The 11,724-nt window shown below is 37.6% G+C and overlaps 2 protein-coding genes across 2 annotated transcripts; one reads left to right on the top strand and one right to left on the bottom strand.

Moving 5' to 3' along the window:
- Positions 1-1,488: 1,488 nt before the first annotated feature.
- On the bottom strand, positions 1,489-2,480 carry LOC120778623. Its single transcript, XM_040110507.1, has 4 exons — positions 2,337-2,480; positions 1,982-2,268; positions 1,804-1,914; positions 1,489-1,744 (listed from the first exon to the last, which is right to left on the bottom strand). Exons 1-4 carry the CDS (start codon positions 2,478-2,480, stop codon positions 1,555-1,557), a joined length of 732 nt encoding a protein of 243 aa, XP_039966441.1. The 3' UTR covers positions 1,489-1,554.
- Positions 2,481-4,364: 1,884 nt separating this feature from the next.
- Positions 4,365-5,308, top strand: LOC120779105. The gene is made up of 4 exons (XM_040111276.1): positions 4,365-4,484; positions 4,567-4,686; positions 4,765-5,006; positions 5,161-5,308. The coding sequence occupies exons 1-4, from the start codon at positions 4,365-4,367 to the stop codon at positions 5,306-5,308; spliced, it is 630 nt and encodes a 209-aa protein (XP_039967210.1).
- Positions 5,309-11,724: the final 6,416 nt, after the last annotated feature.

The following is an 11,724-nucleotide window of genomic DNA, read 5'->3' as shown; positions in this document are numbered from 1 at the left end:
ATAGTAAAAAAATCTCACAAAAGCATTTGAATAATACACAGCATTATTAAAATTAATTATAGCGAAGACATCGCTTTATATCTCCATCTCCTTCCACGTTCGACACCTGGCTTACCGACTCAGCGCGCATCCCGCGACACATTTTCATGTTACTTATCATTGCGCCATCGCCCAAAATGTGTCTTAAGTGTATAATTAATGAAATACACCCGCCCTTCAATCTCTTGCTTTAAGCCTCTATCCATCTAACTTACCTGCCGGCTGACGAATGCAGGCCGCTTGACGCCTCACCGTGCAAGCGTTGCATCGCTGCATATGCCTTCATTACACTCAACACTCCTCGGCTATTCACTTCGGAATTTTTTGATAGTTATGCGGCGATAAGACCACCAAGTGTGTTGGGAAAAAGAGTTATTAACCGGCAATTTGCATAAATTTCACGCAATCAAATCAAAAAACTACATGAAAACAGCAATAAAATACACCCAAATACACAGTGTGTCGTTTGCATTTAATTAGGAGGCATTCACATATCTACATATAGGTACATACATACTTCATTTCTACAACAACATTTACAAATTTTTATTATAAGTTTCATTAGGTTTGTGGTAAATATTATTTGTGGTTAAGTACTTGAGTTGGTGAGAAATGTGGCAGTTACAATATTTGGAATATCTAGGAATAGAATAGGGCTCTTAAAATGAGTTGAATAAGCAGAAAACCAATTATTCGAATATCCGGTTTGTAACCGTTCGTAACATTCCGACTATTCGAATAGTTGCTCTGCTGGCAGTATTTGAATAAATGAAAATTGATTGAAATCCAAGCAGTCTTTGATAGTCGAAAGTTAGCGGTTAATAGAATAGTCGACAACTTACGACTGTCCAAATACTGCAAACCGAATATTATTATTCAAATAATGCCCTGTCCGGAATTCGAATGAAATTCACAATGCAAACAATGGAAAGGCCAACCCACTCTAATCTAGACAAGAAACTTGGACATGTAAATATCTAACGTCCAAAAAAGTTAAGAGTCAAATCAAGAGACTAATAAAAAATCGAAGTAAATGAAAGGGTCTAACTGTGGCGTTTTGCTCCCCAGCCACAGGATAGAATACGTATATACTTTTGTATATATGCAAGTATAGTGTATCCTATGGTGAAGACAAATAAAAGCTGAATTCGAACACAAACTCTGCGGAATATTAGTTTGCAACTGTAACACCTAGTATGGTTGCCTGGATTAGGTTAAATCTTGGTGATATTCACTTTAAAGGTGATGACAATCCAAGGACCTTTGGGTAAATAAAAGACGAATTCAGGTTCTTAAATGGTATTCACTGCCAGAACTTAAGTATTTCCATAATTTCTATTACTTTAGAGTTCGTATCAACCGACTGTTAAGCCACACCCTATTTTTAGTAACTATACTTTTTAGAACAAAGCTTCCACGAGCACTTTATTGAAAATTCGGATTTTCATATTTTATTTTTTGGACAAGCATACACATCACTAAAATGTTAGCATTCTCACATGGTTTTTCATTAAGCTATCCAAATTGTCCCAACTGCTTCGAAATTATATCTTTGAAAGTGCTCACATCAGAAAAATGTTCCAACAATGATTTCTTACACCCCTTAAAAACCATTCTGCAATCCGCGCCGGTGCGACCTATCGCCTCAGCATAGAAGTATTCATTATCCGCATGCTCTGACAGCTCATCCACCGAAGAGGAGGGACTAATTCGGATATGTTTTAAATTATAAGTCTAATTAAATCAGTAATGAAACTAACTTACGTTAATAGTACGTGTAACAATTCGCCAAATAAGCCATTACCGTAATGAAATGGCGTCTCTGCGGCCTCGCAAATACTCTTCAGCACACAATCGCGTCCCGAAGGTGTAATTCTACAAAGCAATAAACTTATACATAATTGGTTTACTTAAATATGTACATATTTTTATAAGTGCGCACCGCTCCGCTAAGCCTTCAAGCACTTTGTAAATGGACCATCTATAGCTGGATAACACCTTACGATTATCCGTCAAGTGTTGCTCCCAAGTGGCATAACGCTTCCACTCATCCGCCTGCGCCAGAAAGCGTTCGAATTTCGTCATTTCTCGGGCCACAAATGGCATGCGTGTTATAGTGAATAGTTTCGTTACGTTATCGGGTAGATAATATTCAGCCTTGAGTACATAACCGGTGGTCATAGCCTCGTACATTAAGTCCTCCAGGGGTATACCAATACCGGCTATATACTGGAGCGAAACATATAATTTATTAGAGTTTTCTATATTCTACTTTCTACTTCGACGGCTTTACTCACCTGCACTCGCGTTGGACTGGTCGGCGGAAATAAAAGTGCCGGTACCCAGCGTTTATTTCGCTCAGCGATGGCGCTTAATTGACAACATTGCGGTTGCATGGCATTAAGTACTACAAATAATAATAAAGAGATTCGAAAACTCATTGCACTTTGTATATATGGACTGTGTAAGCTCTAGTCGACATCAATATCCAATCGCTATTCAATACCGAATGCGGCACTTTGCTGCACTCAAAGTGGTAATAACCTCGAAAATGTTAATAAAATGTTGCCATAGCTGCGGCCGCAGAGCAAGTTCTAAGCCAAACCAAAACAGCGGCCAATATGACCACGCTAAATGTGTTGTTGACCTAGTTCCGATACTTCTAGTGCAATATATCTAGAAAGTACATGCATACATATATATAAAGGGAAGTATATACATATTTTCTGTTAGCTCGTGGCTTTCGCTTTGTCGTAATATTGAATCTAGTGGTAAGCTAATGAAAATTAAAAGTTGCTTAAAACACGCACGGCATGGCTGGGTAATTAGCACATCGTTGAAGATGTCAATTTACTATTCGTACCATCTACTCAGTTCTAGGTGGATCAACTCAAATGGTAACGGTAAGGGGGGTCTTGCTTCGGATACGATCGCAATTTTAAAAAGAAAACATATGGTAAGTAGATTATTTTTATATTCACCAAGGTGTCAGTTAGCTAAAAAACTGTTGCCTGTACTCATTGGTACTCATTGTGAACACTTTACTACATAAATGACAGCAAATTTAAATCTTGCGCTAATATTGGGACATTAGTTCCATGAAAATGTCTACTATCGCCATTGCTCTTCTTCTTTGTTGTTAACTGTAGTCTTCGCCTGATTCTTACTGCCTAAACTTTTATCACTGAGTCATTGGATGTTGGCGGATCAAAATATTGGGATAGGTAATAAAGACAACCTCTCTTAAAAAACTATTAGATCATAAACCTTTAACTCGAGTTATTTGACAATTTAGTGTTCAACATTAAACACAACTCACAAACACGGTATTTCCAATACAAAAGAATAATTCAAATACTTTAATTGCAGTTTTCTTCAGTTAGATAAACACCGGGAACACAGATGTACAAACATCTGTGTAACAGTTAACACACACATATATACTATATATACATATATATATCTATACATATCAGTCTACTCTGACCTCTTCTTCATATCTGGTACCGTTGTATGAAGGCCCGAAGTCCAATATTTTTAGTTGATTTTTTTGTAAGATCGCTGAATACATGAACGAAAACAGTAAGCCTAAGATCAAGTTGCTAATAACTACATTATAATAAATTCAGTTCTGACACACATTTCTAGGAGTATACAGGATGGTTATTTTAGGCTATAGGAAAAGTATTGAAATGTCTCTTGGTTAATTTTCTATAAAAAAAGAGAAAAATGTTGCTGCAAGCACTGGGCTTCCCCAAGAAGATTTTATTTTGACTTAATAGCTAAATCAGCTTTCTAGTTAGAACAATCTCAGACCTCTCTTTTTATTACCAGAAAGGAGTAAAGCTGGATCAGTAAACGGTTTAGCAAGCTAAGGTAAGTTTTAAACTTTAAATCAGCCTTTGTCATATTTCTCCTGAAATATTTTCTCAGCCTTCTCAGACTTGCTTTATTTTTATCTGATGAGTATAAGGTTAAGTCAGTGAACTGCTCAGCAAGCTAAAATCCGTTACACGCTTTGTTTAGACATAAACGACATGTAACGATAACTTTCGAAGTCCCCGAAATATGTTTTTCGTTACGGATGGCGATCTATTGCAAATCGGCTACGGGTCAGAATTATCATTTATAATTGTCACTTACCGACATTAACACATTTCACCTACCTAAATCAGTGTCTAGTTTCCCTTGCCGCACCCTGTACATATGGAAATTGCACAGAACAAATGCAAATTGTACGGATTAAACCAGAAGGTGTTTTGCAGTTCAGTTGCAAGTCAACAGCCCATATTACAATACATTGAAAATTCCACAGCAGCACAAACATGCTCTTTATAAGACGCCGAGAACTACCGATTTATCTATTAATAATTTGTTTATCCACACTTTGTGTGAAACGCGTCACAGAAGCTCTCATAGCATTTCCGCGAGGAGGCTCTCAAGGTGTAAGTTAGCTTAATAATGTGCTTTTCACCAATTAGTTTATGACTAACGCCAACTTTCTCTTTCGCTCTTCGATCTCGACAGTACCTGGCAGCGTTGGCTATGCCAATCGATCTACCCAATCGGAACGTGTACATGGCTTTCAATTTTGAAGCTAATTATGGATTTCCACCAAATGACTCCTATTACTATTGGGTGGATCGGGTAATACTTATATTATCAAATACATTTATTTTAGGATGCTACTAACCTTCTACTTTCTCGTTCCCGTGCACTGCACAGTGGAACTTGGATAAGGAGGATGTGGGCGTTGGAAATAATGTGACGAATATTAACCTACGTCGACTTCGAAGCATCGGCCAAATCTACTCACGCAACGCTTTTTACCGTAGCATTGTCGGTTATCTGGATTATTATGATATGAATGGGACAGGCTGTTTGTTGAAGACAATTTGTGACGTGTCGAGTTCCACTTTGGATGAGCATAATGGACTGATAGGCAGTATTTTTAAAATCCTCTTCATGTGAGTGAGTTATATACAAGAACATGTGTGCATGCTAGCGTTGTGATAACGACTCCCCCGTATGTGTAGAGTCATTTTAATTGTACTTCTCCTCTGATAACTCATTTCGGACGCATTTCATTCGCTTTTGTTTTTTTTTTGTAATTTATAATAGGCCAACGACTTCCGCCCCTGAAAACGAACATTCACTCGACAATGTGGATACTTACGTGGCAGAAGCGCACGGACACAGCGGTGATTGCTCGCAATATGTACAATGGTGTCCGCGCGGACTACTTGAGCTGATATCCGAATGGTTTTAGCTGAGACTGCGTATGGGAAATGCATAAGAATAATAATGTAAATGTCAATTAAGTTATATATTCACAAAAAATGTGTTACTTTTTCGTTATGCTATTGGGAATATATAAATAATTTAAATTATAGTGTTCCATTTAAGGTGGTATAAGTTTTTGGGTTCAGTTTCAGCGGTTATTTGAAGTTTAATAAGATAATAGAGTTGATTCTAGCGATAGGGAAAAAGTCAAGAAATTTCATTTATTCAGGGTTTCTTTAACCAGGTGTTTAAATGTGCTTTTATCTTGATTTTAAAATACAATCTTCGGAATCACTTTTTTGAAGATCCGATTAGTGGCAGAGTATGATCTTCTTCTTCTTTATTGGCGTACTAGATCACCTCTGGCGGTTCTACAAGAGTATGCTCCGGTCTTGAAACCTCCTGTTGGTCGCCGCATCTTTTCGTAGAATTTTCAAGCATTATTCTTGTCGGCCGGATTGCCAAGCTTTTCGTACTCATCCATTGAGGCCACTTTTTTGTCTGCAAATTCGTACCGCTTCCCTCTTCAACTCTCAGTATCTATTCCATTCCGCATGTGTTGTGGTCGATTGTAGCGTTGCGAGGTAGGCAGTCTGTTTTCTCTCCACTGCGACACGGCACTCCTCATCGTACCATCTGTTCCTTTGTAATTTCCGGAAACCAATGGTTTCGCTTGCAGTTGTTCCTTGCTCATGAGTGCTCTCAGAGAAAAGCAGTGCAAGTATACCTGAAAATCTTTCGACTATACGATATATCGACTATCAGTATACTGTGTTTTTCTCACGTGGCGGGTCCCAAACCCAGCGCACAACCTTGGGTAGGATGATTCGCCTTCTCACTTTAGCGCACTTTCAAACGGATGTTTTTTGACAACCCTGAGGTTATATGTATGTATGTAAAAGAATCGTTTTTGGCGCTGAGAGAACTTTCTTCACTTGCAGAACTTCTACACTTGACTCCATTCTCCGACAGAGTGTAATACTAACATAAAATAGCCTAACGCCTTAAAAATCATCTATGTTACCAACGGACGATAAAGCTTTGACAAATAATACTCTCACGCTAACTTATATTTGTGAAAAGATTTTGTGGGTATAACTTTAAAAAATCGAAAGTCTTTTATTGCGTAAGAGTTAAGTAAAACTCTCCACATAACTATTATTCTATGCGCAATAAATAACTGTTATCAAATAACTCTTATGTTGTTAGCGAAAAACCTAAATATATCCATTATTTTGTGAGGAAAAAATATAAATTGAAAAATATGTATTAAACTTGATATGATGATAGAGCTGTAATTTATTATTTTAATTTCTGTAAGTTTATATGTCAGTGAAAGTATGCACAAATTTTACATTCAAAATCGAATACATTTCAAATTTTGGGAAAATTAGTAACTCTCAGCTTTCATTGGCCTTATGAGGTGAACATACATACGAAATTAACATATCAAAATATTTACATTCATCTTTAGAAATAAAAATTAAATTTCACGCCTTTGGACGGTATCAGCTGTGACACATTCCTCTAAAACACGGATTCCTATGTCATTGCTCAGCATTTTTGAGCGGTTCAATCATAAAACAAAATATTTAAATATCTTTAAACGAATTTTGTAGAGTTACGCAAAACTATCTTATATATTAGCTCTTTACTTTATAATTAAGTATTACAATTCTCTCATATTTATGCTTGCCGCTTTAATTTCATTTGAGACATAAAGAAACCTACAAGTTTTAAGCCGACTCCAACGATTGATGGAAGTAGTTTCTTATTATATACTGAATAACAAACGCTATAAGAATAAAATTTTGAGAAGATTGACTTACAATCACCACTTTTATAGACAAATAATAACCTTTAAGTCTCTAACTTAACTTAACTTCTTTTGTTTTCTTCAGCAAACTTCTCAACGCAATTCCTATCGCTTTCGCTTCTAGAGTCATAGAGGGCGTACTTTTTATCACTATTTCAAACACTGAACCACCAATATGCCGTAAAAAATTACGCACCAATCCAAAAATACAGAGTTCTTTAAGGAAATCAGTATGTTAAATCCAATAAAATAGAAGTACTATAACAAAAAAAACAATAATAGAATCGGAAAAAGCAGTTGAGAAAAGAAACAGAAAGCCGATAAATTGATTGTATTTTTTTCTAAAACTGAGAACAAAGAGCAAGAATTTAAACTCGACAAATAATAAAATTCGAACAATGCAAAGCGCATGGAACAATAAATAATAGCATAAGAAAGTACGCAAAACACGCGAAAACAAACATCTTTTTATAAAACTTAAATAAATGAGCACAGGAAGAGACGATCAACGAACTGCCAAAATCGAAGAAAAAACAATATGCAATAAACACAGGCGCGCTGATAAAACCGAATTTCAACTCTAAACAGCTGAGTTGTCCAGCGAGAACCACTCAGTACAAAGCAAACACGCCGCACACTCAACGAACTAGACGTCCTGCGACGCAATGCAGTTAGCAGAATCCGAGGCGTTTCAAGATGGAGATGCAAGTTAAAGGCTTGCTTACTGGTACTGACATAATGAATTTGTTTAAGTAAAGGGAAGTAGACATACACACACATACAACAATTCTTTATAATGGAAAGACTTCTGCGAACAATGCAAACCGGCAAAGCAGAGACCAAGATTGCACATTCGAAGGAGTAAGTCTTGCGTGTGAAAATATATGAAATACCACTAAGTTAAAGAATTAAATCATTTTCGACAGACCGCGTACAGTGCCTCAAAATGTCGTATCACTGCCTCCTTTGTTTGCACTAGCATTTAACCCCGGAGCCAGAATAAAAGATGATGAGCTGAAGAAAACGGTATTGCGCTTGTTTAAATAGCGTCGCTTTGCCGTTCAGCTTACTTAGCGTATTTACGCCGGATAGTCTTAAAGCGAGAACTTTGAAGCGGAATGTGCTTGTCAGTGGCTGTCAGCATGGGACAATTGGCATTAAGTTCACTACATTTCACACACTCACGCAGCTACCCTAGGAGCAGTCAAATAGTGAATACATAATAGGTTCAGACTGACTGAAGATTGGCGGTTGACAAGCTGTGAGACGTCTGAAACTCCTGTTGCTTTGGCAGACTGTGAGCTTTGTTCTGGGAATCAACGGAACTTTTACGAATTCAACAACTTAGCTGGTTCTAGAAATATGAAGTAATGAACTTGAAGTCGTAAAATGTCTAGCTTCCAGAAGTTTAATACGCAATTCCAATCAATCGGATTTCACTCGGAGTGAACTAGAATTTCACCCGTATGTTTTGTTAGATTACTTCAGAAAGGTAAAAAAATATATTTAAATTTCGATCATAAGCATCACTTAAGTCTAATATCTTTGCTCACTTATACTCTACAATAGTTTTATTTGTCACTGACAACACAGGTCTACACTCACTTTGGTGACTCCAATTTTAGACCTGATTTTGGGTACATTTTGTGAGCTGATACGAAAATATCAGTCACATTTTTCACATCAATTGGAGATGTCAAGCGAGGCCAGGTCTTTCGCCACCTGGTCTTTCCAACGGATTGAAGGTCTCCCTCTTCCTCTGCTTCTCCCAGCGGGTACTGCTTTGAGTACTTTCAGAGCTGAAGTGGTTTTCGTCCATTCGGACGACATGACCAAGCCAGCGTAGCCGCTTATTTTTTTTTTTTTTGTCTTTTATTTACTACTATGTCAATGTTGTAGTATATCTCATTCCATCGAATGCGATATTCGCCGTGGTCAACGCACAAAGGACCATAAATCTTCCGCAGAATTTTTCTCTCGAAAACTCATAACGTCAACTCATCAGATTTTGTCATCGTCCATGCCTCTGCACCATACAATATAGCAAGACGGGAATAATGAGGGTCTTATAGAATTTGGTCTTTGTTCATCGAGAGAGGACTTTAATTCTCAATTGCCTACTCAGACCAAAGTAGCACTAGTTGGCAAGAGTTATTCTACGTAGGATTTCGAAGCTGACATTGTAATTGCTTTTAATACTGGTTCCAAGGTAGACGAAATTATCTACGACTTCGAAGTTATGACCGTCAACAGTGACGTGGGAGCCTAGTCGTGAGTGTGCCTACTATTTGTTTGATGTCAGGAGATATTTCGTCTTCCCCTCGTACACCACCAGACCCATTTGCTTCGCATACGTATCCAGTCTGCAGAAAGCAGAACTAACGGCGCGGTTTTTGAGGCCAATGATGTCAATATCATCGATGTACGCCAGCAGCTATACACTCTTATAGAAGATTTTACCTTCTTTATATAGTTCTGCAGCAAGAACTATTTTCTCTAAGAGTAGATTGACGAAAGGGAGTCGCCTTGTCTGAAACCTCGTTTGGTATCGAACGGCTCGGAGAGGTCTTTTTTCATTACTTCATCACCGCATATGTAACAAAACATATCAGAATAAAAGTAGCTTTCATACTATATATCGACGATACCACCACAAATATCTTTTAGGGTGAGGTATAGTATTTAAGCCGAGATTACCTCTCTGGCTGACTAAAAATTTGGTTAACAAGATGCTTTAAACGTAAATCAAATCCGGGACTATCAAGAGTTAATCAAGTCCATCAATATGGTAATGGTATAAATCTCTTGCCAGCGAAGAGAGAGAGCACGGTCACAGGAGAGAATTATTAACATAGCCTTTATTTAGGATAGCGAGGACTTAGATTCTCGTAGTGTAGCTCTCCTACAAGATTTGCAAAATTGCTTAGGCTGCCTGAACATGCATTCATGTTCTTCAGATTTAGTATAGCATTGCATTTGTAACTGCATTTCTGCAGTGAAACCTGTAACCTGTACTCCCTTTCACCCTTTGAAGGAGATACTTGAATAAAATCAATGTCTTCTCTTTAGGATTTCATACCTAACCTAAAGAAGTAGCTCAGTAAAAAGAGTTTTGTATCGTCCAATATATAATAATATATTTTACATTTAAATTAATAACCCAATGTATGATCTACATTTCATGTCCTGACCTATGTTTATCTACTCTAACCGCTCCTTCATTTTTACTGGTCGTCAAGATCTAATCAGTCTCTCTCTCCGGCATTAATATTTAAAGCATCTTCCTCCTGACATATTAACCGGGCAATTTGAATATTTAATAAGGCGATTTAATAAAATTCATAACTAGTATTTACTCTACCCTCATGAGTTAACGCACGCTTCGTAACACAGCAATCCTTCAACTCGCATCCTTCCAACCAAAATAAGTCAAGGAACGGTGAAAAAGTTGTAAGCTTTTTGAAAAAAGTCGCCGGGTGCGCATATAAAATTGCTTTACCCTGGCAACTATTGCCGTAGAACTACTTTTTGAGTGCCATCAATCATCCAACGTTTCACTTGTACTGGTTACACACACCCACCACCTAGTTTTCCGCTTTACCCATAGATAAATAGGTATGGTGATGACTTTTATGAGCTTCCGCTTATGCTTCGCTAGTGTTGCTTCCTCAACGGTTTTTCCGGTTTATTCTTACTGTATACCACATATTAAATTTCGTATACGAAAAGTTACAAAAACAAAAAATACATAATTTCCTCTCTAGTGGTGAAATAAATTTGATGCCAGTTAATGTCATCAGTGCGGTGAAAAATTTGGCAATCCATCAAAGCCACTCATCCGCTCATATATTCAACTAACCACAGCGAAAAGTCAAATAATCTCAGTGAAAAGTTCAATTTGTGAGTTGCTTTTTGTTAGAAAATATTTTAATTTTTTTCCTACTTTTTGGGTAAGTTAAACTAGTTAAGGATGTTTTGATATACGTATATGTACTGGTTACTTTTATTATCTGCTCTTATATAGTGAGTATTTGATTGAAGAGAAGAATTCGACTAGAAGGGATATCATTTAAAGCAGGCCTGTCCAACATACGGCCCCCGGGCCACCATCCGGCCCGCATAGGCCCTTCATCCGGCCCGCCATCTCTTATAGTCTTTGGGCATCCCAGTTGTATAAGCCTGAAACACGTGATGGATAAAGTAGTGCAGACAGTTAATTTTATACGCGCAAGAGGGCTTAACCACAGACAGTTCCAGGCTTTTCTGGCTGATGTCGGTTCAGATCACGAAGACATTGTATACTTCAGTCGCGTTCGCTGGCTCAGCAGAGCAGCCACACTAAAACGATTCTATTCCCTGCTGGACGACTTAAAGATTTTTCTTGGCAACAAAGACCAAGAAATTACTTTCCCTTACTGATGAGGAGTGGTTGGCTGATCTGGCTTTCCTGGTTGATATAACTAAATATCTTTCTGAACTTAACTTAAAACTACAAGGGAAAGACCAACTATGCACACAGTTATACGAACACGTTCTAGCTTTCACAAAAAAGCTTTTATTGTTGGAAAAGTAGCTGGAACAAAAGC

This window comes from Bactrocera tryoni, chromosome 5, assembly GCF_016617805.1.
Source record: "Bactrocera tryoni isolate S06 chromosome 5, CSIRO_BtryS06_freeze2, whole genome shotgun sequence".
Taxonomy (NCBI): domain Eukaryota; kingdom Metazoa; phylum Arthropoda; class Insecta; order Diptera; family Tephritidae; genus Bactrocera; species Bactrocera tryoni.
The sequence above is the reverse complement of the archived record's forward strand: the minus strand, read 5'-3'. Positions and strand labels throughout refer to the sequence as shown.